At 40.5% G+C, this 27,340-nt stretch overlaps 3 protein-coding genes across 9 annotated transcripts in view; 1 reads left to right on the top strand and 2 right to left on the bottom strand.

The window, feature by feature from the left end:
• Nucleotides 1–7,791, top strand: part of Mnt — a 53,914-nt gene extending 46,123 nt beyond the window's left edge. For 5 of the 7 annotated variants that reach the window (XM_017251137.3, XM_070276420.1, XM_017251146.3 and 2 more), the window contains 6 exons: nt 297–1,137; nt 1,206–1,365; nt 1,438–1,618; nt 1,860–2,023; nt 3,196–3,853; nt 3,991–7,791. In XM_017251137.3, coding sequence (XP_017106626.2) covers nt 297–1,137; nt 1,206–1,365; nt 1,438–1,618; nt 1,860–2,023; nt 3,196–3,853; nt 3,991–4,061 — 2,075 coding nt within the window. In that variant the 3' untranslated portion in view covers nt 4,062–7,791. The remainder of the gene's footprint in view (nt 1–296; nt 1,138–1,205; nt 1,366–1,437; nt 1,619–1,859; nt 2,024–3,195; nt 3,854–3,990) is intronic. The other 2 variants (XM_017251170.3, XM_070276421.1) reach the window with 2 other exon arrangements.
• Nucleotides 7,792–14,296: 6,505 nt separating this feature from the next.
• Nucleotides 14,297–16,362, bottom strand: LOC108133489 (uncharacterized). Its single transcript, XM_070283111.1, has 2 exons — nt 15,900–16,362; nt 14,297–15,845 (listed from the first exon to the last, which is right to left on the bottom strand). Exons 1-2 carry the CDS (start codon nt 16,246–16,248, stop codon nt 14,377–14,379), a joined length of 1,818 nt encoding a protein of 605 aa, XP_070139212.1. The 5' UTR covers nt 16,249–16,362; the 3' UTR covers nt 14,297–14,376.
• A 5,620-nt stretch (nt 16,363–21,982) lies between these two features.
• Nucleotides 21,983–23,488, bottom strand: LOC108133488 (protein cutoff-like). The gene is made up of 4 exons (XM_017253426.3): nt 23,393–23,488; nt 22,672–23,343; nt 22,369–22,609; nt 21,983–22,317 (listed from the first exon to the last, which is right to left on the bottom strand). The coding sequence occupies exons 2-4, from the start codon at nt 23,334–23,336 to the stop codon at nt 22,099–22,101; spliced, it is 1,125 nt and encodes a 374-aa protein (XP_017108915.2). The 5' UTR covers nt 23,337–23,343; nt 23,393–23,488; the 3' UTR covers nt 21,983–22,098.
• Between the last annotated feature and the right edge of the window lie 3,852 nt (nt 23,489–27,340).

Genomic DNA, 27,340 nt, shown 5'->3' with positions numbered 1-27,340 from the left:
CTAAAAAAAACTATTAAAAAGTCAAGTTTTATTAAATATTTAAAGAAAGTTAAAATTTTCCAAAAGCCTCTCGATGGGAAGTTCTGGCAGACGAATGCATTCTTAGGGCTTTTGGGGTTCTTCTAGTAACTGGGAGCTAGTTCCTTGCCACTTCACCCCCACCCCGTCACTTGCATTTTCCCATCCATTTCCTTGAATTTTTCTTTAATTTCCTCTTTTCCGCCACAATTTATGATTTTCTCTGATTTTCTGTTATTTTTCGTTTCGTTTCTCGCATACTGTTCGGCTTGAAATAGAGGACGATACCTCCTCGAGCAACAGAATCATCCACCACCCCCCGCAACATGCAACAGGCAGAGCAGCAGCCGCAACAACAGCCGGCGCTGGGGCTGGGGCAGGTGCAGGGGCAGGGGCAGCAGCTGGAGCAGGAAGAGGAAGCAATTCCCCAAGCTCTTCCGGTACCGCCTCGCCCTCCTCATCCGCCTCACCATCTCAGCCGTCGCCACCCGCGAACAACTCTCCCAACCACTCCCCCACGGGAAGTCGCCCTGCCGTTTTGTTGGTGCCACCATCCGCCACCACAAATCCTCTGAAGCACAAGCTCCCTGCCACCTGGAAGGGCACCCTGGTGGAGATACCGGAAAAGTATCTCCACTTGCAAGACCTGCAAAGTTATCCCCAGCAGGAGCAATCGCAATCGCAGTCGCGGCAACACTTGGGCCTGGGAAAATCGAGCTTCACCCTGACCCCGCCCCCAATGCCCACGCGGAAGGTGGGCGACACGCGCACCCGCTCCTACTCACTCTCCTCCCATAAATTTTCAGCACCCGGCCAGGAGGCGCACCACTTTCAGGCCGGCCTGGGCCTGGGCGCCTATGTCCGGAGCGGCAGTGGCGGCGCCAGCACCGGCCTGCCCTTCCGCTCGATATTCAACGTCCAGACGATCGCCGCGGTGGCCGCTGCGGGCGCTGGTGCGGGAACGGGCGCGGGAGCGATACCGGGCGCCGGTGTGGGAGCAGTGGCTGGTTCCGCAGCCATGAACGTCGCCTCCTCCGCCCCCGCCGGCTCCCAGCTGACCGCCCACACCCAACCCGCCCACCTGGGACGAAGGCGCACCACCAGTTCCAACAGCAACGGGTGAGTATTTGGTTTTCTTTCACTTGGAGTTTGATTTTTTGACTGAAAATATTTCTTTGCAACGGCAGAGCTGGCACTCGGGAAGTGCACAACAAGTTGGAGAAGAACCGGCGCGCCCAGCTGAAGGAGTGCTACGACCAGCTGAAGAAGGAGCTCCCCATGAAGGACGAGGACCGCAAGAAGACCTCCAACTTGATCATACTCGATACGGCCCACAAATATGTCAGGGTGAGTGGCGAGTTCTTCTTGGGTTTTGGAAGCCAACCTCTATAACATCCTCCCTTTAATGTCCATTGGCAGCAACTGACGGCGCGCAATCGGGAGCAGGAGGCGGAGGTGGAGCTGTTGGCGAAACAAAAAATTGAGTTACAGAAGCGTCTCAGCGACATCAGCAAGCGATTCAACCTTCAGAGGGACACGCCAACAGACCAGCAGCCGCAGCAGCAGCAGCAACAGAGCATTCCACAAGCAACCGACAAAGGTGTGTCTCGATACGATCTTGATTCGATTTTCCTTGGAAGCCATGAAAAAAGAATCAACATTTGCATGACTCTGACTCTCCTCCGGAATGTGGATCAAGTTTTGCATATGCTTGGGAATGGGAATGGGGGACCTTGCCGCGATTGTTATGCAATTTAATTCACAGCACCCACTCGCACTCGCACTCGGACTCACACTCCATAGATTAAAACTGAATCGGTTTTGTTGTTTTTGCTTTCCAGCCGTTTGCCTGGCCCCCAACGCCACATCCACATCCACGCCCGCAACCACCGCACCAGGTGCAGGAGCAGCCGGCGCCGCAGGACAACAGCATCTGACAACAGCATCCAGTGGTCGCAACGGCACCACCATCCTGTTCGAGGCAGCCCCCGTCTGTGCCACTGGGGTAAGGATACGTTCTGTGTGGCTGCCGACTAGGTTTTCACAACAGCATTTTATGGTTTTTTCTTGGGGTTTGCTCGGGGAGGAGTGGTCTAACCAGGAGGTGGCACTAGGAGCTGAACAAATAGGAACATTTTTTCTAGTTCTTCGCGAAACCCCTTCTCGGAAAAATGTTGTCTTTAGAGCTAAATTCATTTTAGGAGTCGAGACTAACCATCTTTCCAATGTACCATATATCATAAGTCATGTCTATATAAACCGATTAAATATGGTATTGTTGATATTATCTCTAAAAAATTTAAGAATCTGGGAAGTTTATGACACACCAAAGATTCTATTCTAAATATAATAACGAAGACGGTATTATATATGCACCTGCTTATGCTATTTAGATTCATAAAGTCATATGCTTTCGAAGAAGAGAACTGTATGATGAAACTAAAGACATAAGGACTTTATATAAAGAGATGATATAAATCTTCAGGACTAGAAAGGTTAATGGTCAAAAAAGATAAGAAAGATTAATGCAATCAAAATGTGACCTTAAGTGGATAGAATTTGAAGGTAGATCAAGTCATCAATATAGTCGACTGTTGAGCTATATAAATGTACTCATACTTATAGCAACTAATAAGATATTTAATATTTTTGGGAATATTAAGTGACTTTCGCTGGAGCTACTAGAGTCTATTTGAAAAATATACTTGGTTCTCATAATAAGATCTCATCTCATTATCATTATAAATTGAAAAAAATAAAAGAAGTAATAGAAAATGTTAAGTAAATACAGATATAGTTTTTAGCTCATGTATCTATGAGGATTTCCAACGTCTGGATTAGATTGAACCCTAAACCACCTGCCAAGGCCCCCTGAGTATCGAAAGATGGTGATATATCATAATACCATATTTGGATCCAGTTGTGTTTTTCAGAGCCAAGTTTGCCTAAAGAACTAGCAGGTATAGAAGGTAGCTAAGGGTTAAACTCAGACTTAAACTCAGGCTCCAAAATAAGAATATTATTCAGGGATGTTCAGTATTATAGCACCCCCTCCAAGGCATGCCTTGGTTAAGTCATTAGGTGATCCTTAGGATCCTAATAGCAAACAATGAATCTTGATCTAGGACTTAATCTTGACCACTTTACTGACCAATCCCCTTTCGGACTCGTCCACAGCCAACAACTGTGATAAACAAAACGAATGCCACACCAGCCAGCAACATTAGTGCCGCCGCGAACGGCAATGGCAGCAGTAAACACACTGGAGCTGCCGCCACCGCCGCCCTCACCCCGGCCATCGGGTTCATGACACTGAAGAGTGGCAACGGCAACAGCTTACTGGCAATCTCACCAACGGCTATCGCTATCCAGCAGCAGCAGGCCCAGCAATTGCAACTGCAGCAGCAGCATCATCACAGTAGCCCAGCGGGCAGTCCAAGCAGCAACGGAGCCGCAGGAGGCGGGGCTGGTGCCGGAGCTGGAGTGGTGGGTGCCACCATTACGAGGGGATCGCCCACTCCGTCGACGCCATCGCCGTCGCCGAGCTCCTCGTCGAGCGGCGTCTCCTCGTCGGCCTCGTTTATCGGTTCGTCGTCCTCCTCCTCCTCATCGTCCTCCTCGTCGTCCTCCTCATCGTCGTCGTCGTCCAGCTCGTCGTCCAGTTCGTCCTCGCCCACGCAGCAAACCCCCACGGCAACGGCCACCGCCCATCTGGTGGGTGCTCGGAGTGTGAACCTCAAGTTCCACGGTGGGGCAGGTGGTGGAGCCACCGCCTTAAATGGCGGAGCCACCATTGTGGCTGCAGCAGTGCCCACATCGGGTGGAGGAGCGAATGGTAAGCCAGATCGATGTCTAAAGCCTGGAAGTAGGTAGCTCTTTGTGTTCAAAGCTCTACAAAGAGTCTATCTATGTAGAGAGAGTTGCAATACTCCTGGTATTAGGAGCCTCTTCTAAGTATCCTTTTCCTTACAGGCTTCCATCAAACGGACAAGGATCGCAACTACAATTTCCTGATGCTGAGTGCTGGAACAACCGCGCAGTAACACACCAACAAACACCACAGAAGGGTTTTAACAACTAAAAAGAACAACTGAAATGTGTGCAACAGCTCCCACCTTATAAGATGTAATAACAACAACAACAACAACTAGAAGAACTACAACACTTTTTTTTTTACAAAAAAAAGAAAAAAAAAAGAAAACTAAAAAGAATGAAAAAAACTGAAGGCGTGTTTTTTACTCTTCGCACACATCAAACAACAAACAACCTGAAAGCTGTCATTTTTGCATGATATTTCAACAACAACAAACAGTTCCGCCCAACACATTAGCATCGATTTTGAAAATCAAAAAACCAGAAGAGAGGGAGATTATTTTTAAAAATGTCATTGTTTTGTAGAAGAACATCAAGCAACAACAGCCCGGGGGAGTTAGTTACCGAAAAGAGGTACAAAAACAAACAAAACACACCAACAATACACCACAGAAGACCAACAACAAAGCAGAACATTTCAACAACAACAAGGAAAACAATAAGAATCGGAAGCAATAGGCAGTGAGCGGCAAAAAAATGTTCAACAACAATATTCAACAACAAAATTAACAACAAAAACGTCAACCATGTTCAACAACAGCAACAACCGGCATACAAATCCCAACAACATGCAACTTTTTTATCAACAAAACATCCACAACAACCCATATATATATATATATATGTTTAGAAGAGCATATACACGTATACCTAAATCTAATTGTACTACTTTATAGAGAAGAAATAGATCTATCAGAAAACAAAAACACCAAGCAACATTTCAAAACCGTATAAGAGTGGCACACCCATAAACTAAAAAACAAAAACCAACAAAAAACTAAAAAACCGAAAGCTAGACAAAAAAAACGATAAAAAAAACAAAAGCATATATAGAAAAAATATAAAGAAAAAAAAAACCAAAATGCGCTGTTGTAACAGAAACCACCAATGGGTAACGCTTTATAAATATATACACATACACACATATATATATATATGAGTAAATATATATATATATAACTATTATATATATATATACCTAAAACTAAAACGAAAGTCAAGCAAAATATAATTAAAAAAACATGTCAGATTTCCATAATCAGTGTGGCAAGTAGTTAACTTTCTGAATTCAGAAATCGGAAATCTTGAATCTGTAATCTGATTTTCTTGACCAAACTAAAGAACCGAACCAGAAACCTTAGCAATAATGGCGAAACCATAACGATAACGATAACTATTCTAAATTTTTCTCACACCCTCCCCAACGTCTATCGATTTGAAAAAACCTTTTTCGAAAACTGAAACATGAAGCAGAAATCAAATTAGAGTGTTTGTGTGTATGTACCGTGTGTGTAGCCCAGCATTAATCATAGAAATATTGAATAGTGTAAACCAGAAATATATATATATATATACATATATTATTAATATTGAAAACTGAAGCGAGAGAGCATGAACGAGAGCGAGATGGGAGGATGGTGGGAGTGCGAGGAAGATGGCGCGAGTGTTGTATCTTGTATCTGTGTAATACCCATTTGAATTAGAAACTAAACGTAGAGAGCTAATTGTGTAGCAAAAATTTGTGTAATAGTGCAATAAGCTAACAGAATCCCTTACCATCCCCCACCCCCCGCCCTTCATTATGTGTAAGCCCTCAAGATTTGTTAAAGAATTTAACTGATAATCTGTATCTTTTTCATTTTTTTAATTTGTTGTTCGGTGGAAAAAAACAAACCCACATACCCGATAGTCGATAGTGCGTTTTATGGCCAAAAAGCAGCTTCTAAAGTGTTTAATTTATTCTTGCCGCCTTATTGCCATTAACCGCACTGTATCACCAATCAAAGTAGGCAAGATAACGCATCTCCTAAATCAGCCCAAAAAACCATTTGATACAAAAATTAAATCGTTTGAAAAAAGCTTACAACAATATTTATATACAAGAGGGAAAACAAAAAATGATAGCATAGAATAGAAAAAAATGAGAATAAGCTAACAACAAAAAATAATAATATAAGCAAAAGGGAAATCTAGCAAAAATCAGCAAAACAACAAAAAAAAAAAAACTAAATGTTATATTTTGGAGCATTTTTTTCAATGTGTATGTGTTAGAGTATATATATATATATATAGCCCTAGATAAAAACGGAAGGAGGAGGAGGAGGAGCATGGAGGTGGAGAATTGATAAAAGTATTAGCAAAAGATATCTCTTGAACAATAACGAAATGGACAGGCAGCGAGGAAAATGCAAAGGAGGGCAGAGATTTCTTGTCCCCAAACAAAAATTGGTAATTAGAAGTCTTTCCTTTTTTTTTTTTTTTAACATATATCGGGGTAATGAACATAAAGCTATATATCATCTATCTAAATATATATATGTATACACGAACTAAAGCTAGTAGAAGGAGGAGCGACGACAGGAGGATAGGGCGATAAATAGGGAAATGATAGAACAGAGCGTGAAATTTTCGATATATTTTGTAAATACTTTAAAGCGACCGGAAACGGAAACGGACCCGCAAATGGGAACAGAAGCAGAAAAACTGTCAACATAACTGTCAAGTAAAAAACAATTTTTTGCGTTTTCGATTCTTCTTCGTTTGTAGAAGAGTGTTTCCAAGAACAGAACAGAACAGATTTAGTTTTTTTAGAGCGATTTTTCCACCAAATGGACAGCAAATCAAAAATTATTTTGACACGAGAGAGTTTTACACAAAAAACCAAAAAAACAAAAAAAAAATAAATAAATTTAAAAACTAAAAACGTTTGCGATGCAAATTGGACAAAAAAATATTAATAAAAAAACATTGAAAATCGAAATCTAATAAATTAAAAAAAAATGTAGAATTATATATGTATGTGTATGGATTGTCTGTGTAAATGTGTTTGAATGTCAAATTCTGTAGCGAAGTAAGTCAAGTCGAGGCGAAAAATTTAACTTTGGTATATAGAAGAGTATATATATTTATATATATACACGATCCAGCCCTGTCTGTCACTTGATTTTGTTACTAATCATAAAAGAAAATGTAAAAAAAATAATACGAGAACGGAAAGCAAACACTTTTGAAGAATTAACTCTTAATTAGGTTTTATGTTCTTTAATTTATGTCTTTTTTTTTCGTTGTATTAATTGTGTTTTTCGAAACTTTTTTTTAAACGCTATTCGTAAGTAGGCAAGTAACGAGAATTGAACATAATACTTTTTTTTTTGTGTAATTTGTACTAAACAAGCAAAACAAAAAACAACAACAGAACGATTTCATTTTAGAAATTTAAGCTTAACTTAACTAATTCTTAATTTTTAAATCAATTCTTTAAGTTGAAAACAAAATCGGGAGTATTGCAAATTATAATTAAAAGTAAACAGCAAAAAAACAACAAAAGAGAAAACTCAACAAAAAAATTATATTTATAGAGAAGCAGACAACACAACCAGAAATGATTAAAACAAACAAAAAATTAAAAAAAAAAAAAACAAAAACCAACAAGATGATAAACGAGAGAAAACCTTTTTAGATGTAAATGTAACTGTAAAACTAATTTTAAAGAACGATGCAAATAAAAGTAAAGGTAAAAATCAACAACAAATCGGAAGAGTATGACAAGATATAAGAAAAGCATAAAAAGGTATATATGACGAATGAGATATATATTATATAAATGTAAATGTGTAAAGAAAACTTAAAAATGCTACAAAAAAAATAAAAAAAAGAAATTTCAAAGCAAGATATATAAAAGTTTGTTTTTAATTTTGGTTAAAGGGTATGGGTTTCAATAATTCGGAGTTTATTTATTTGTTTTTTTCCCCAATAGCTACAAAATACATTTTTTGGATAAAGCCTATGTATTCCCAGTTCAATGAAACTTTTTAATAATTTTTAGAAAACGATTTCTCTGAGGTATGTACCAAATCAAATAAAGTTCACATAATTGAATAACCCTCAAAAGCGCTATACGGGCCTTGAAGTCCCGTCTGGTAACAGTTTTCGTTTTATAATGAATTTAAGTTTGTTCATCTGTCCAGACTAAAATGTGTCGCATAAACAGGGGGTATTTTTATACCCTTGCAGAGGGTATTATAATTTTGTCCAAAAGTGTGCAACGCAGTGAAAGAGACATCTCCGACCCTATAAAGTATATATATTCTTGATCAGGATCACCACCTGAGTTGATATGAGCATGTCCGTCTGTCCGTCTGTCTGTCTGTCCGTTTCTACGCGAACTAGTCTCTCAGTTTTGAAGCTATTGTCTTGAAACTTTGCACACACCCTTCTTTCCTTTGCACGCAGTATATAAGTCGAAACGGCCCGGATCGGCCGACTATATCCTATAGCTGCCATATAACTGATTGATCGGAAAAGGTATAACTTTGGTGTTTTTAGAGTTAGAGAGTTCAAATTTGACACGAGAGCTATTTTTGGCAAAACCATTACGACATGCCAAATTTCATAAGGATCGGCCGACTATATCTTATAGCTGCCATATAACTGAACGATCGGAAATGACCCAACTTTCGTGTTTTTGAAGATAGAATGCTGAAATTTAATACAGATTCTATTTTTGGCCAGTTGATCCAACCTACCAAATTTCATTAGGATCGGCCGACTATATCCTATAGCTGCCATATAACTGAACGATCGGAAATGGTACTTTTTTTTAGATTTTTTTTTTTAGGTAATTAGTTTTAATATGATGTAATCATAAGGATCGGCCAACTATATCCGATGTTTGCGATATATATCCGGTTTTAACTGCAAGGGTTTATAAACTTCGGCTCCGCCCGAAGTTAGCTTTCCTTTCTTGTTATATGTATTACGCTTTTTAGAAATCGTGATCCGTCGCATAAACATAGTACGAGTAAAAACATAGTAACATACATAAGTAACACTAACATATTCAGCTCAGTGGGAGGGACTCAGACTCAGAGTTCCGATGTCTGTTGGGCCTTCGATGTATTTAGGCAAATTTTGCCTATTTAAAATAGGCAAAATAAAGCATTTATCCCCAATGTATGCCTCCCAAAAAACAACGGGAAGACGAAAGCAATTTGTTCGGTTTTAGATATGTGGATGGAATGTCCTTTCTCTAAGAAAGTGGAAGCATAAAGTGGAAAATTTACAATGAAAAATAAAAATAAGAAAAATAAGTAAAATAAGACCAACATTTTTACAATTAATTCATTCACCGGACCTTAGAGGCCTGGCTTGCGCTTCAACTTTAGGATTTTGAGTTTCGCTTATAAGGTTAATAAAATAATTTACCTATAATATTTGATAAAAATTGAATATTAAATTGAGAAACCACAAATTATTTCTAGTTCAATAAGACTTTATAATTTTAAATAGCTGGCTTTCAAATACATTCTAAAAAACAAACAATTTCTATGAGAACTGCTTAAAAAATCCATATGAATATGTAGCTGGTAGTTTTTAAATTTTCTTAGGCTTGACAATAAATAAATTTAGACGTATTTCATAAACCCTGACCTTGATTGGCAATAAAACTATTTACACGGCCAGGATTGGAAAAGATTTTCAGTTATCTTTAGTTATAGAGGTTAGTAATATTAGTTATCCTGAAATATTACGTATACGCCCCCAAGTCTGTGTGTTACCTCTGTCAGTTACCGTATACCCTTCCTTTGGGGATTAAAGCTTTGGTGTGGAAAAGTGTGCAAAACCGTAAAGACCCCTTCCTTATTTAAATACCAATTTTAATAAGCATCGGCCGACTATAACTGTGGATGGCAGTCCCCGAGGTGGCGAACAGCATACCTTAGCGTAAAAATCGAAGCTTATCAGTAATTCGATTCGTAACATTCGATTTAATACATTCGTATTTTCGATTCGATTTTACAAATTCGTATTTTAAAATATTTCTATTCATCACGTTGAATAACATAAATAAACAAATTATAGAAAGACCGTGAAAGAATATTTTGAAAAAGATAGTTTTGGTGACAAAAAAATCCAATATGGGTGTACAATATTGGATTTTTTTGTCCCCAAAATTGATATCAGCTATTTTGAGTCCTCGCCTACGCTCGTTCGTCACCGGAATTTTTCCTCGTCAAGTGGTTTAGATACTCTTGCATGGGTACTTGCATGGATACTCTTGTCTGTTCCTTTGTAAGATAGTCTCTCAGTTTCGAAGCTTGAAGTCGAGCTCAGTGTCGACTTGAAACTTTGCACATACCCTTTTTTTGTACGCAGTATTTAATTCGAAACGGAAGGGATCAGCCATTAATTGATTGATCGGAAAAGGTTTAGAGAGTTCGGATGTATATCCAATATTAACTGCAAGAGTATATTTCATTTCACTTCGTCCGAAGTAAGCCATCCTTTCTGTTTTCAGAAAAAGGGGATATTGATTAAGGTTCGCACATGCACTATAACTTCGTATAAGATATATATTACGCATTCCCACAAAAACGACAAACTTTGCCTTATTTTCTTCTAAAGGAAGAAAAATTCTTCTTTAATCTTCTTCTTCACTGTACCATTATTATACATATTTTCATAACTTGTTTATTTTTTTTTAACTCTAAGAAAAACCCTTTTTCCCTCCAGTGTACAAATGTAGAGTAGTAGAATTATATTATTAGGAATATAGAATACAAAATGATAAAAATACAAATTTTTCAAAAATTGCTACATCTATAAAAAAAAAAAAAAACATGTAATGGTATGTATATCCCCAGATTCCATTAAATTTTGACGATAATTAGCCGTTTGCGATCTAAAGAGGACTTCATTTTTATACGCTTTCAGAGGGTATTATAATTTTGTCCAAAAGTGTGCAACGCAGTGAAGGAGACATCGCCGACCCTATAAAGTATATATATTCTTGATCAGGATCACCACCTGAGTTGATATGAGCATGTCCGTCTGTCCGTCTGTCCGTCTGTCTGTTTCTACGCAAACTAGTCTCTCAGTTTTAAAGCTATCGTCTTGAAACTTTGCACACACCCTTCTTTCCTTTGCACGCAGTATATAAGTCGGAACGGCCCGGATCGGCCGACTATATCCTATAGCTGCCATATAACTGATTGATCGGAAATGGTATAACTTTGGTTTTATAAAGTTAGAGAGTTCAAATTTGACATGAGAGCTATTTTTGGCAAAATAATACGACATGCCAAATTTTATAAGGATCGGCCGACTATATCCTATAGCTGCCATATAACTGAACGATCCGAAATGACCCAACTTACGTGTTTTTAAAGATAGAAAGCTAGAACTTAGTACAGATTATATTTTTGGTCAGTTGATCCAACCTACCAAATTTCATAAGGATCGGCCAACTATATCCGATGTTTGCGATATATATCCGGTTTTAGCTGCAAGGCTAAATAAAAAACTTCGGATACGCCCGAAGTTAGCTTTCCTTTCTTGTTTCAACTGTTTTTAGGAAAGGTAACGAATAGTAAAAAGGACTATTCATGAGAGAATAGTCTATATAGAATAGTCCATATCTAGAATTTAGACAAATCTTAACCGATCCAGCCAAAAAAACAGGTACATATTTTAAGAATAGATCAGAACAGAATTCTTAGTCTTAGTCTTACGACTTAGTCACATTTTTGTTTGTATTGAAGAAGAACTTTTCCTAAAAATATGTTCAAAATCACGTCCAAGACCCATAAGGCTCTGAAAAATAAATTCTATTGGGTCCAGCATCACTTCTTTTAGGCAGACCACAAGCTGTTCTGGATAGCCACAGCCGACATATGTAAATAACGTAGGTAGGATAGGTACTTACTGTTTGTTACGGACATAAGCTCCGCCCATTGGCGCATTATATAATATTGATAATTCCTCGTTCTGTTTGCCCACAAAAACATTTTTGTGCATTCCAGGCGATCCAGGAACTTCGATACACCTATAGGACGTACACCTGTAGAACTCCTAGATCAACTCCATCAACTCCATTTGGGTGTTGAGAGGGACCTTTGCCAGTAGTCCTGGGCCGTCCGGTTTGGCGGCGAAGAAGCGCGTCGGGTATTGGAGCAGGAGATTCAAGTATTGTGGATCGACCCGCAAGCCCACGTTCACGGGTAAACTCATCCCTAACTGGCTTTCGTCGTTGGGAAAGTCATGATTCTTGTCCACGCAGAAGAAGCCCAAGACCCTCCGCTCCAATCGCTGACCGTGTCCTACTGGAGAAGTGCATAACAGCTGTTCGACGTTCACAAATTCCTCTCCAATTGACGCCATTATGCGTTAATTTTTGTTGCAACCAAAGCCATTATGCGTTAATTTTTGTTGCAACTGATTTCTTCTTGAATCCTTAAAATAAATATTATATTTTTCAATTAAAGTGTCACAAACTTTGGCCTTAGAGTTGGTTTTTCCAAGGATTTATAGCTACTACAGTGTTGGAAAAGGGAGTGCAGTTCTAACTATGATGCGATAATGTCTCAACGATGCCAATTCGTCGATAAGGTTTGTGTTGTAAAGCAAAGGTTTTTCTATATAAAATTTTTAAATCAACTTTTATCTTAACGGTAATCTTTTATTCGTCAACTAAATTGGAGTTTTTGGAACGAAGTTTCTTATGGCACGGTATGACCGCCCCTCCAAATCCTCTAGTGACGTGAACCATTTGAGACAGGTGATATCACTCGTATCGGTGGCATCGCCAGCACCGCTGTTTAACACTCATTCTCAGGCAATAGGTTGTTTTGACATTTTGACAATAGCCGAGTTTTCCCCGGTTTCATAACCAAAGCCATTGTCGTGTTCCATGCCCTCTCGCTCTTCTTATACACTCCGAGCCGTAATATTTCGTCCAATTTCGCATAATGGGTGCTTCTCCGCTAAAATAGGTATTTTGGGTAAAATAGATCACATTTATTACAATAACAATGCGTGCTGCCGCCGATCGCATACCATAAAAGTGTATCCCCGTATCTTGCAAGTCTATCATCTAAGGGGTCCTCCTACCTTAGTCCTACCTTAGTAAAAGGTTAAAGGGGAATTTTATTTAAACCGCTTTAATTTAACTTAATCTGGGGAAGTCTCTTAAATTAAGTCTTGACTGTAGCCAAGCCAGTTGTATTGATTTTGAATTCCTTTTTTTTCGACAAATGGATTTTTTTCATATAAAATCAAGAAAGGAAAGCTAACTTCGGGCAGAGCCGAAGTTGATACACCTTTGCAGTTAAAACTGGATACATATCCCAAACATCGGATATAGTTGGTCGATGCTTATGAGAATATCATAATAAAACCAATTTATTACAATACAAAATCTAAAAGAAAAGCCCTAGATTCTATCTTAAAAAAACAAATGTTGGTATATTTACCAAATAGCATTTCCAATCGTTAAGTTATATGGCCGCTATAAGATATAGTCGGTAGGACGTTATATGGAATCCATAGGATATAGTGGGTCGATCCTGTCCGTTCCGAATTATATACTGTCTTCGTTCCGAATTATGTCTTCTTCACTGCGTTGCACAGTTTTGGCCCTCTGCAAGGGTACATAAATGAAAAATAATTACATAATTAAGGGTGAAAAAGCCGTATACTTTTCATTTAACTTGAACGAGATCTGTAATTTTGGAAAATAAAAGGGAACTGTGAAAATGAACACGGAAGCCGGTTGCTTTTACTTTTTGTCGGAGAAAAGTAATTCACCTCAACAAATAAACACCGGAGCCTGATAATTATTATTTGCAGTCCTTGAATTGTTATAATCATTAAAAAATTATACTTAAATTCAAAGAAGATAAGAAACCTTATAAATCTAGGCTTATAAATCTACATTCCATCTTTCGAGACTCATGAATCCTCCAATATATTATATATCCGATTTTAGAAAGGAACACCATTCTGTGACAGTCCTTAAATGTAGGTTTTAATTTTTTCAAAATTTTTCCAAGGTCCCCCTTAAAAATGGTCAATTTCCGATTCTCCCCATTTTCGAGACTCCAGTTTTTCCAATATATATCCGACTTTAATAACGGTGTTCAAGCATTGAAAACAATTTAAAATTATAATTCTAAGTAAAGGTAGAGTTTCAAGGGGTCGGACCCATGTAAATACGAGATAAATAACCAGGTTAAAAACGATCCCATAACATAAATATGCGCAGTGCGTTGATAAGTAGTTTTATATAAATTTAAGATTTTCACGAAATTTTCGGGGAAAAATAGTGTATGAAAAAAAAACAGTTAAACGAAACTCATTTGAGTAACAGAATTATTTATTTAAATTTCTTAACAAGTGGAATGAGGCGACTTGTTTTGTTTTACAGATTTAGAGCAGAACTTCCAAGTGCTGACCTTTTCCTTGAAACTATAGTTACCCAGCAAGTTCTTAAGAGCCTTGAAGAACTTCGTGAGGGGGACTATTTCTTTGCAGACCCAAAAAATCCCCCGGCAGCGGACGGATATCTAAACGAAACTCCTTGTAATCCTCACTAGCCACCAGCGAAAATATACCATTTACAGAGACTGCATAAGCTCCATTGTCACGCCGCAGCTTTCTAAACTGAATTGTCTGTTGAAGTTGATGAGAAAAGAAAGATTGTGGTGCCTCACGGTGGAAGCTCCGTCCTGTCCAGGTATCCAGGTTCGTGCTGATGAGCCAGTGATAACTGCACGGTTCTTTGGATTCCTTTAATTCGATTTCCATGCCGTAAATCTGCGTGAGTACATCCTTGATGGTGTCCACGTAGCAGGTCAGCCAGTAATAGAATATTGTTTTTGTTTTGTCTATGTTTAAGTTTAAAACGCTAGAGCGCAAACACTTGAGATCATTGGCACAGGGTGTGATGACATGACTCCATACTATTGGTGTGTTATTAAGTGCCAAAACCAATTCCGACTTGGTTCCAAATTTCAAGCTTTTTGGTGTCTCGCATAATACTATTTCATTTCCCTGCTGCTTTGCGGGAGTGGATTGAACCGATTTTGGCTCGGTAACTATTTCATCCGCCAAGCCAAATAGTAAGAAGTCATAGTGCTTCGCAGGATTTTGTAAGAAGTCCTGGTCGCTACAAGCTTGCGCAGCAAGTCTTAAGCACTGTCTGAGGTATGCGAGATTCGATGGAGAAACGCCTTCGGCCACGTTGTGCTGCAGCTCAAAGGGACCCTGTACGCACATGCAGCAATCCAGTTGAAATGGTTCGGGGGCTACGCCAAAAGCCTCCTCCATAAACTTAAGTTGATCTTCATACTCTGGAAATCCGCCCGGTGTACCCAGGGTAGTCTCCTTATCAAGGGCACATCCCAAAAATGGACTTAAAACACGTTTCTCGAAGTCCACCCTACTGAAGAACTCAAAGAATTCCCTTATCAAATCCAACGTTTTCAATTCAGGTGGAATCGGAGGAGCTCGCTTCAAACAGAAGGCATAGTTGACGCCAAACACATTCATCGGTGGACAGAGAGACTGCAACTGCTTGATCGGAGGCAGCAACTTTTGCACTTGAAGGCTAACCAAGATCATACTGAGCAAGCACCAGCTGGTCATGCCACTGAGTTGCAACTTCTTGGCCCAGATTTTGAGGAACAAACACAGCTCGCGCAGTCGTTCATCGCAAGCTGTTAGTTCGCCCACGAATCGAGAGGTATGTGTTCTCTCCGGGCTCATCATGTTTATTTCTAGAATCAATCCCGTCAACTGGTGCTTGCAGAGTATAATGGACACTCCGCCACGGCGAGCTGGGAAGACTTCCGCAAAACACTGGGAGCGACTTAGAAAGTGTGTCACCAAGTTGAAGAACTGTTGGTGCATCATATTTTGTTCATCGCAAAGCTGCAGATACAAGTCGATGTAGCCACCTATATCATAAGTCGTAGGTTAAAATGGTGGGATAGGCTACAGTCAAGACTTACCCTTTAATGATAATCCGGTGACCAGTGAACCAAAGGGAAACACCTTGACCCGGTCCTTCATCTCCCTTTCAATGCAGTTCCGAATATGGCCGTAGGAGCTCTGCAGCTTTCTGAGATCACTAGCATAGAAATCCAGGACGGTGAGTAGGTGATCACCGGTCGCCGACAGCTCGAGCACTTCCTGCAGCTGGCTGCGTTCGGATTGGGCTTGTGCGCTGGTGAAGAGCCTAAATATGGCGTTCAGACGCGGCTTTTGCGGCTTGGTGGCATGCTTCAGTAGCTTATGGGCAAGACAGTCCTGAATGCTCCGAAAAGGAGCGGCACACACATTGCAGAATACCGCGTTCATATTCCAAGGCAGATTTGCGTCAATGCTTTCGTCGCTCGAAATCAGATAAAATTATTAATATTGAGATATTGATATATTGAGCCTAGACCAGTGGGCCCAAACCTACTTTGGTTTCTTACACAGACAGTACCCGAAAACTTTGGAATTTTCGACGTAGGGTTGACAAATGAGCGCAAGTCGCACTGCAAACAACGAAAAATCAACTGAAATTATTGAATGACAATGAAAAATATTTTCCCGACTTGATGCGTTTTTTTGGTAAACTTTCTTTTGTTGCCGCAACTTATTTATTTAAGTAAACTTAAAATAATTTAAGTTGCCGCAACTAACATTTATTTAGGTCTTAAATAATCCTAAATTCTAAGTGCAGCGCACTCTACGATTCACTCAGTGCAGAAGTTCTATACACTTTCACACACTATGGAATCGGAGATGATTCCTTCTCTATGTTATGGGATATAGTTGGTCGATGCTTGTTAAATTGGTAGATCGGATCAGTTGTGCAAAAATTAGAATCTGAAAAAAGGCCTCACCTTCAAAATACGAACACATTTACGAGCAACTAGTTATATGAAAGCTATAGGTTGTAGTAGGCCGTAAAAATAAAATCTATAGAAAATCCCGACTATAGTCTAGTTTCCCGACTATATTATATCCGGTACTCTTCTCTTCTACCCACACTTTAATTAAAATTTAATGGTATGAACTCTCAGAAAAATATTGTTGTAGCATACATTTGTGCTCCGGTTAAAAAAAAAACACTGAAGCAATTTAGTACGGAAGCAGAATTAAAAGTCTATAATTCTTCCAAAAATTGTCCGACAGAGCTGAAGTTTTATTTGCAGGCAAGGATAGGCATTGGAATAGTGGACTGCCGGAGCTGCCGCTTTAAGGGGTTGCCGTCGGGGTATAATATGCTCTAAGCGAGTTGCCCGATTTATAGCCCTGTCTTGGCGAGGGTGAATTCCAGACACTAACATGTCTCGGCTCCTGAAAATTAAATGTAAAGTGAATTGCAAAGTGGGATTGTGAGAGGGACTGCGTCGTGGTTCTGTTGCAGGTGGTTTGCCCGCAGAAACGCGGGTATTTCCTGACAGGTGCCATGCCGCAGTAGTTGTGAACGACCCCAACCGATTGGGATGTATGTGTGGGGGTAAAGGGTTCTTTTGGCAGGTTGTTTGTCGTGAGTATGCATTGCAAGTATTCCAAGTCTATAAACCCGTACCTTCAGTACATGGATGCGGTACTACTCCCAGTGAGTAGTAATCCTGTCATCCTAGGTCTTGACACGAACGCTTCCCCCTACTGTGGTTTAGTAAGATCTGGCCATCCAAACTACGCGCAAGGTGAGACACTGGTCAAATGGGTGATCACCCAAGAGGTGCAGGTTGTGAACGAGCCGAGTGGGCGGTACCCATTCGATGATCCGTTGGGGAGGAGTGACATCGATGTTACTCTTGTTAATGAGTCTGCAATGAGAGTGTGAGTGATCATAATCCGATTAAGATTGGGGTGGCCCATTACGTGGCCCTGGATGCGAGTCTTATGGTTTATGTGTGGCGGAGCGAGTCAGGACCTTCATGGGTATTATGTGAGAGAAGCGGCGACCCAAGTCCCGTTTAGCACCTTCTGAGCTATGAATGTGCAAGATGAGCAAGGTGCATGTGTGACGAGTGGGAATGGGTTACGAGTGCGAATGATAACATGTTTGGGAGGCACGAGGTCGTGTTTAAAAAATTCTGCAAGAGTGTGACAGGAATAGGAACTGGGTTTTGTGTGGCCTGTCCGAATTTTTTCCAGAGGGGTCGCAGAACTCAAGGGTGAGTGTGCTCCTTAAGTCACCCGATAGGGACCGGAGCAATCCGCGATCCTTTCAAGGTATCAGTCTTGTTCCAGTTCTGGAGCCAAGTTCTATGTTCCAAGTTCTGGAGCCAATGCTGGTGGAACGGCTGCAGGAGAGTCTGGAGAGCAAGATGTTTCATAGGCAGTTTGGCTTCCGGGAAAGAAAGAGTGTGGAGGACGCTTGGAGGTATGTCAAGCAGTCTGTGAGATCCAGCAACTCCAAGTACGTCCTCGGTGTTTTGTGGATTTCAAGGGGCCTTTTTATTACCTGGGTTGGGCTAGGGTGATTCAGAGGTTGAACGAGTGTGGGTGCCGGGACGTGAAAGAGTTACTTTTTGGGACGTAGTGCATGTGTGATGGGGGTGAATGAGGTTGTGAGTATTGATGTGGCTCGTGATTGTCCACAGGACTCCATCCGTGGTCCATTTATATGGAATCTTAGGATGAATCCCCTGCAGCGACAGCTCGAGCAGGTATGTAAATGTTGTGCGTATGCGGACGACTTGCTCATCTTGATTGAGGGCCAGACGCGCTCGAGGATTGAGGCAAGCGCCACAGAGTGCTTGAGCCTTGTTGGCCAGTGGGGCAGCAGTGTGGGTGTAGGTCTGGCACTGGACAAGAATGCGACAATGTTTCTGAAAGGCATCTTGGTCCAGTCGAGGTCGCGGGGCATTATGGCCTCCGACTGTCAGGCTTGACGGGATCAGCATAAGGTATGTGAATCAGGTGAAGTACCTGGGCATGACCGTTGGGGAACGGTTATCACCATGCCAGTTTGAAGAACGGTTGGTCGGTGCGATTGGGAAATTTCGCGAAGTTTGAAAGAATGAATAGCGCCTCAGCAGGAGAGCTGTCTGCACTATACAGTGGCTTATTTGTTGCAATGCAAATGTTGTTTGGAGCAGTTCCCCTTTACCCGGAGATACGGCGTAGAGCCGTAAGCTACAAGCTCAAGAAGGGGCTGCCTAATGAATGGCAGGCTTTGTTGAGTGAGTGAGTCCTATCGGACTGGCAAGTTCGGTGGGATGGAAGTGGGAATGGGCGACACTCGTTTTGTGTCGACCGACCGGACTTTGGTGCTCTCCACTAGCGACATGGTTGATAGGTTGAATGTGTTTGCGAGAGCCGTATTCAGTCGTCGATTTGTGGATGCGGAGGGGTGTTAGGGGGTGAATGGTGTGTGAATCAGGATCGATTGAATAGGTGCTATTTGAGTTTTCGCCCAACGCCTGGGGTGCCCAGTGCCCGCGCTTTATGGTAGCTGAAACTGGGAGTGACGAACCCCACCGTTTCATAATGCTATTCCAAGCAGCTATGCTATACTTTATCCTGGGTCACCAACCCATGACTGTTCTGGAGTCAAAATTGGAAGTTTCCTTGTTGGCACAGCGCCTGATCGGCTGTGATAATTTCTGGTACCACTGGAGCCAGAGCCCTCGGAACTTGTTCCGTCCTGGCTATGGTTGAAGGCCCTTAAGGAGCTACGTGGTGGTTGTGGTTTAATTCCCAAATGGGGTTCGGCCTTCGGGTTCGACGTGGAGTTGCGTTATACAACCGGGTGCCAGGATCCCACTGACCGGAAAAAGTATCTTCAACCTAGGATATAAGCCATGCCTAGAACAGTCTGGCCTGAGTGCCGGTATCCGGCGGAACATGGTTCTAAAGGGCCGCTGATTGACGCATTGTTTCATATCCCAAGCCAAATGGGGCCGTGAGATTGAGCCATCATGGAAGGTGCTCACGTTAAACACAACAGGCTGTCATACCCTTGTTCTCTACGAGAACCGGGTATTAAAACATTGCAAGTATAAGCTCAAACTACAAACTATAAGCTCAAACAAGCGGGGGCGGGGGCGACAGGCACTCAGAATCCTTGCATTAGCGCGTATGCGCGGTATCCAGCGTAGCCTATGTATATACGTCTTTTCAGCTCCGTTGGCCACCTCTCCTTCGGGACGTCCTTCTCGCCCCGGACGAAACCGATCTCATCAAAACGGGCATCACCGGTCGCTTCTCCGGGCACGAAATTTTGGCAGCCGAGCGCCTCTTTGGCCTCTTTGGCGCCGGCCATATCCATGGCCCCTTTGCCCAGGGTTCGTCTTCCTCAGGCTCCGTCCTTGGGCGTGGGGTTGGCGATATCTGGGTCCACGGGGTCGCCCGTCGCGTTGCTTCTTCGGCGACCGCCTTCTTCTTAACCCATTCCACCGCCTGCCGTGGCCGCCGCTGCTCCAGCCGCCTCCCCATTGCACCTTCATGGCCCGTTCACGCCCGCTCTTCTTCCGGTCTTTCAACTCCCGAGCGTTCTTCTGCCAAACGGTTCTCGCCAATTTGGCCCTTGTGCCGGCCATGTCCACGACCGACTTCATTACGGCCACCCGCCGGCGGTCCTCCTCTATGCCCCGGCGCAGGTCCAGCCCCTCGCTCCTGCGTCGCTCCTGTACCAGGCCCCTCGCTTTCAGGTCGCTCTCTTCGGACGAGACAACTATCGAAGGATTTGACGTGTTAGACATGTTTCTTTGTAAAGACCGTGCACCTCCCACGGCTCCACTTTTATAGCAAATTTAGCTCCCGTTACTGGAAATGTCCCGTTACGGTTCCAGGCTCGTTTTGCCTCCTCTTCGGTTCCTTCCTCGTGTACAAATCTTTATACATAATCTTTTATACGTTATCTCAACGTATTTTGAATAATTTTAATACAAATGTTGATTTTATTTGAGTAACTAATATATTCAATTTCAGAACAACTTATCAACAAAAAGTTGGATTGATCAATCATCATCCTCAATCATCCCGAGGCGCGAATCAACTACGTATTCAAAATTAAAATGTTATTCGGGATAAATATTTTGTCTGGAGACTCCAATGTCGCCACTAGCCCCTGTTTAGTTTATCAAAATTATTTCACATTTACGCAAATTTCTCCCAAACTAATAGACTTTCGGCAAATGTTTTGGCAAAATTGATTTAATTAGACAATACCTTTTGTTGGGTATATCATTTATTCAGATCAAACAGTGATATTTGTGATGTATGTACATATATCCGATCTTAACAGTAAGGGTATTTCAATTTCACTCCGCCCGAAGTTAACCATCCTTTTCTTTCAGAAAAAAAGGGTAAAAGAGTTAGGTTTGTATTTACCTAAAAAACCTAAGGGAATTCCACATTTTTAGATTTGGTTTTTGTAAGGACTTCGTGTAAGTTAATATATATTATATATATATATTATATTATAATATTATACACATTCCCAAAAAAGTCAAACAATCTTTGAGTAGTAGAATTATATGACTAGGAAAATAGAAAACAAAAATAGCTACTTTATGACACACTTAATGGTATATCCCCAGATTCCCCTAGATTTTGACGATTATCAGCCGGTTGCGATTTAAAGTGGACCTACTTTTTTTTCCTTTTTTTTAACAGTTTTTAGGAACTGTATATTCATAAGTGGTTTCGAGAAATGTTAACCGATCTAGCCAAAAAAAACAGATATTGGTCGAGACCATGAGAAGAAGGTATTTGGCCAAAATCTAATTTATTATATCAAATTTTAAGTAAATACCATATGCCATTTCGCTTTAAATTTGTGATGAGAATGAGAATTAGAATTTGGTCTCCTTGACCAAAATGATAGGATCTGCAAAATCGAACACAACTTACAATTTTTTCAAATTGAATAAGAGCTCCTAAAAATATGTTCGAAACTACGTCCAAGACCAAGGAGAAGACTCTGAAATATAAATGACACATTAGAAGTGTCAACTACTTTGGTCAATTAATTGGAATTATTTTCGCATTCGCATTTGAATTTAATGTTCTTGGTTGGGACAGCATTATGTTTCGCCCTCGTCTTCGGCGAGTCAGTTCTGAGGTGAAATTTGGGGTGTAAAGTTGGGGTGTAATTTATCATGGAACAATATACATTTGCTAACAATAACTCAATCCAAAACAATAATTAAAGTGGCTCAGTCAACAAGTTGGCAAACAAAATTAAAGTATTCTGAATCACTCGGGGTCTTTCTCCATCATCCGGATATACCACTGAGGCAAGAGCGGGCATCTGCGATTGCCAGCTTCCTTCCTGACATATATCTTGCGCTTCTCAGCGACATAATTGAACTCAAAGGTGACGCACGGGTCGTCCGTCCCTTCCATTTCGTCCATCATTTTGCGCAGCGTGTAGTCAAGGAACTTGTGACAAATAGACGGCGACCAGACACTTCGCTGTAAAATTATGGTCAGGTTGGTATCAAAATTAAAAATAATCTTTCTTACGTTCTCTGGAATAAGACTGGAGGCCGTCACTTCTTTTAGGCAGTCCACAAGCCCTACTGGATAGCCACAGCCGACATAGATCTGCTTCATTTTCTTGAGGTAGCACTCCGACCACCAGCTGAGTGCCTCCATGGGGCCGTAGCAGGCCGAGGTGTGGCGGCCGGAGTCGTCGAGCACACACCTTCCCACCCTGAAGTCCATGAACCGCAGGTTCGACAATGTTGTGAGAGGCGAGTCGGCGCTGAAATGGAACGATTGACTACTTGCATGCTGGACTTGGAGGATCTTACTGATGGTACTTACTGATTGTTAAGGACATAAGCTCCGTCCATTGGTGCATCATATAATATTGATAATTCCTCGTCCAGTTCGCCGAGAAACACATTTTTGTACTGTGCAGTACATTGCAGGCGATTCGGCAAAAACAGCTCCCCCCCGTGGTGCATGAGTAGCTTGAGTACAGCCTCGAAATTATTTGTCCTTTGTTGGTTTGGGTTTATAGGCCCTCCAGGAACCTCGATACACATATAGGATGTGTTCCTGTATCGACTGCCCACGATCCGCCAGTTTTCAGTGCGGTTGTACGGCGTGCACATCAACTCCTGGATAACCTCCATTTGGGTGATGAGAGGGACCTTTGCCAGCAGTCCTGGGCCGTACGGATTGGCGGCGAAGAAGCCCGTCGGGTTGGCAATCATGTATTGGAGCAGGGGGTCCAAGTAGTCCCCGTAGAAGTGCTTGAACAACTTTGAGTATTGTGGATCGACCCGCAAGGCCACGTTCAGGGGGAAGCTCATCGGCCCCGGCATTTTGATGATCCTCAACTGGCTCTCGTCATTATAAAATTTATGATTTCGGTCCACGCTGAAGAAGCCCAAGGCACTCCGCTCCAATCGCTGACCGTGTCCCACTCGAGGAGTGCATAACAGCTGTTCTACATTCACAAAGTCAAATCCAATTAGCCCCATTTTGCTCCTACGATGATTTTTCTTTTAATTTATTTCTACTTGAATAAATTTTCTACCTTTTTAAATGGAGTGTCACAGGCTCTAGCTGCACAGTTGATAACTTTGAGTGTTGAAAGCTACTACAGTGTTGGAAAACGAAGTGAGACGCGAAGAGGTTTTCCATTCTGGTTCTGAATGTCTAGCCGCGGCAAAATGTAGAGCGACAGAATCTATCGTCTTGGGATAAAAGGCGGAAGGATCCCATGCATAACAAGTATCTTTTGTGCAGATGGGGCGGGGTGTAGCTTAAATTCATAATAGCTTATCGCCTGTTAGTGTTAGGTTTTTTGTTTCTGGGTCAGCGTGTTAGCTGCCCTACTTGAATTATTGTTTTTTGACTTACTGTTAAGAAATAAATAATTTTCCAGGAAAAATTATACCCTCAAATTACCAAAGCCTCCATGTGGGGTTCTTGCATTATTCTTGGTTGATCGAGCGATATATATTTGTTTACCATAAAAGCAGAAATTACAAATAAAAATTCCTCAAAAAAGGAACTTTTAATATGTTAAGATAACCCAGGTTAATGATCTCGGCATCTTATTAGACATCAAACTTAAATTTGCCGACCATATTTCCTTAATGGTTAATAATTTATCAAAAGGTGGTTTTATCAAAAGGTGGTCAAAAGAATTTAATGACCCCTATATAACCAAAACACTATTCATTTCTTTGGTCCGTCCTATACTGGAGTACGGTTCATGTGTCTGGAGTCCCCAATATGGAGTACATCAGGACCGCACAGAATCCGTACAAAAGAATTTCCTAACTTTTTCACTTAGAGGTCTAAACTGGGATGCAAATCTTTAACTTCCATCTTATAGTAGTAGACTCTTACTCATAAACTTACCTAGCTTAACAAATCGTAGGACAATGCTCGGTGTAGTTTTTCTGCATAACCTTATTAACGGGGATGTAGATAGTCAGCATTTACTAACACGCTTAAATTTTAACATTCCTAATAGAAGGACTCGAAACTTTAGTCCTCTGTTCCTTAGCCGTTGTAGTTCGACATATGCACTGCATGACCCTTTTAGGGTATTATGTTCGAACTACAATGGTCTCTACTCTATTACATCTCTTTCCTGTCCCTCTAACTTAAAATATAGAATTTTAAATTTCCTTACTAACTCCTCTTAGCTTAATATTTAACAAATAACTTAATATATTCTAACAAATCGTTTCTTGAGCGCCCCTCGGTCGTCTGGGCCTCTAAGCTTTATGATGAATACAGGAATGCTAACTGATGCTCTTATTGATGCACAAGCCATTCCCAAATTCTAAAAGACCGGTAAAAAAAAAAAAAAAAAAAAGATCAGTTAAGAATTAAATACGTTAAGAATTTTTCAAAGAAATATTATTAGACTTAGAAATTGATATTAAAGTTTAACATTTATTTTAAAAACTCAAAAAAGTTCAATTGTTTACTTAAAAATACTTAAAATATGCAAAATAACTGAATTTACTAAAGTAATTAGTTAAATATACTAATTACATAATATAAGTTAGATAGTACTATTTTTAAGTTAACTTAACAAAGTTTAAGTTATAAAAAATTGTTGTTTATGTCCGGCGATAGTATCGACGACTATCGATGGTGCTATCGACACTATCGATGGTGCTTTCGACACTATCGATGGTTTAAAATTTACTCTCGTCGAATATCGACAGCGACCACTATCGATACCTTCCAGAAAGGGCCTCGAAAGGTAACTGCTTGGATCTGAAAAAAGTTCGAAAGTCTACAAAAAAATCTGGTCATATTTATCTCCGGTTATTTTAGAACAGGGAAATGGATTCAACTCCGATCCCATTATGTATAAATTATTCAACATTATAAGCCTGGACAAGCCTCCTCATTAAGCTCCAGTTTTGAAAAGTTTTGCCTGCTTCTTAAAATTTTTAAGCATTATAGATTTTAAGAGTACATCCTTTTGGGCAGTAGTTAGGATCAGAAACAAGACATTTATAACAAAAACTGAAAGCTAACTTCGGGTGGAGCTGAAGTTGATATACCCTTGCAGTTACAACCGGATATATATCGCAAGATCCTTATGAGGATATCATAATAAATAAAATATAATAAATAAAACCTATTAATTACAATAAAACATCTAAAAAAAATTCCCAAGCTTCTATCTTCAGAAAAACCAAAATTGGTATTTCAACCAAATATCATTTCCGATCGTTCAGTTATAAGGCAGCTATAGGACATAGTCGGCCGATCGTGATAAAATTTGGTAGGCCGAATTAACTGACAAAAAATATAATCTGTACAATTTTCCATATTTCTATCTTCAAAAACATGAAAGTTGGGTCATACTTTATAGGGTCGGAGATGTCTCCTTCACTGCGTTGCACACTTTTGACCAAAATTAAAATACCCTCTGCAAGGGTGTACAAATGCTAATTGGGACCAGTACTCTACCCTCATACACGAACACGATGCCAATTTTGCCGCCTCAGAAAATGTAAGCAAAGAGGCCGCCCAAATCAACGGAATCTTTTTGCATAGTGTTCTATCCCACAAACAGCTCTATCCCACAAAAATCACCAAATACTAAACCATATAAGGTTCCCTGGTGGAATAAAATTTTAGCTTTTACAATTCAAAAAAGAAAAACAATTAACTTGGAACACTGAAGTCGCAACATAAACCTGCAAAACATCACAGATTACAGACGCAAGAATGCCAAATACAGACAAATAAATAAATAAAATGAAGCACCAAACTTCTTTACATCCAATATAGATCCGTTAACACCAAAATTAAAATATGGGGTAATATAAGACGCTTTTGCGGACAAATCAAATCCATGCAATACTAAATACCGAAAATAACACCACAACAACTTCTACCCACGAAATCGCCAATATATTTGCCCGACATTTCTCAAAGCTTTTTAGCGACCGGAACTTCTCAGGGGAGTTCCGAACACATACAACTACACCCCCTGCCCAACAGCCAAAACCATAGAGGGAAAGACCATACCATAGAACAGAAAAAAAAACAGAATAAAAATAACCATTTCAACAAAATTCTAGACAGTTCTAGACAGACAGACAAACTAGCCTCATCCTACCGATCCTCAAGCCAAAAACTGAGAAAAGAAAAAAAAGTTCATACAGACCCTTATCCCTCAACTGCTGTCTTGCAAAAACTCTCGCCAGGATAGTTGCCAAAAGATTATGGTGGTTTGTGACGAGAATAAACTCCTTAATGAAAACCAATTCGGCTGAAAATCGACTTCGATTTTCATAACGAAGTCAACAATACACACATCGCTCATCATTCTTACTTCTCAAGACCCTTCAATCGAGTAGGGGTGCACACCATAACAGACCGGCTCCAAGAGTGGAAACTAGGCCCAAAAAAACCAAATTAAATAAAAAACTTATGCTCAATAGGAAAATAATTTTCCGTGTAGGATCACACATATCTAACTTTCCTTCCCTATTTAATGGTATCCCCTAAGGATCACCTATATCGGTAATATTATTCTTTATAGCTTACAAAAAGCTTTTACGCATTTTTTTTTACGCATACGCCCAATATTTTTTTCCTCATAATAAATTTCCTAGAAAACAAAAACCTCAACTTAGACTAAATTTTAAATAATATAAACACTTGGTGCTCATTTGAATAAAACGCAATTGCACTTACAACAACCAGCAAAAAAATACAAAAACCTACCGTCATCTCGCTTAAAATCCTAGTATTAACAATTAACAACAAATACAAATGGAGCACACGCATAAACTCACTCTTACCCTCACTCCACCAAAAACTAAATGTAACAAAATGCTTATCCAGCCATCAATTTAATTACGATACCACACCAACGGTCAACATTTAGCTAGAATACGATTTGTTCCTTTACGGACACTCACCCAAAAGCACCTTAAACAAATTAAAGACCGCGTTCAATGCTGCACTCCGACTGGCCCTTGGAGCCTACCGAACA

This window comes from Drosophila bipectinata, chromosome XR, assembly GCF_030179905.1.
Source record: "Drosophila bipectinata strain 14024-0381.07 chromosome XR, DbipHiC1v2, whole genome shotgun sequence".
Lineage (NCBI taxonomy): Eukaryota > Metazoa > Arthropoda > Insecta > Diptera > Drosophilidae > Drosophila > Drosophila bipectinata.
Note: the sequence above shows the minus strand (reverse complement) of the source record. Positions and strands in the feature narration are given on the sequence as shown.

Coding starts and splice junctions, on each gene's coding strand:
- LOC108133489 (XM_070283111.1), bottom strand. CDS start 16,248: ATGAACGCGGTATTCTGCAATGTGTGTGCCGCTCCTTTTCGGAGCATT. Junction 15,846..15,899: donor CACCGGATTATCATTAAAGG/GTAAGTCTTGAC, acceptor CTTATGATATAG/GTGGCTACATCGACTTGTAT.
- LOC108133488 (XM_017253426.3), bottom strand. CDS start 23,336: ATGGGGCTAATTGGATTTGACTTTGTGAATGTAGAACAGCTGTTATGC. Junction 22,610..22,671: donor GCTTATGTCCTTAACAATCA/GTAAGTACCATC, acceptor GTTCCATTTCAG/CGCCGACTCGCCTCTCACAA. Junction 22,318..22,368: donor CCAGTCTTATTCCAGAGAAC/GTAAGAAAGATT, acceptor ATAATTTTACAG/CGAAGTGTCTGGTCGCCGTC.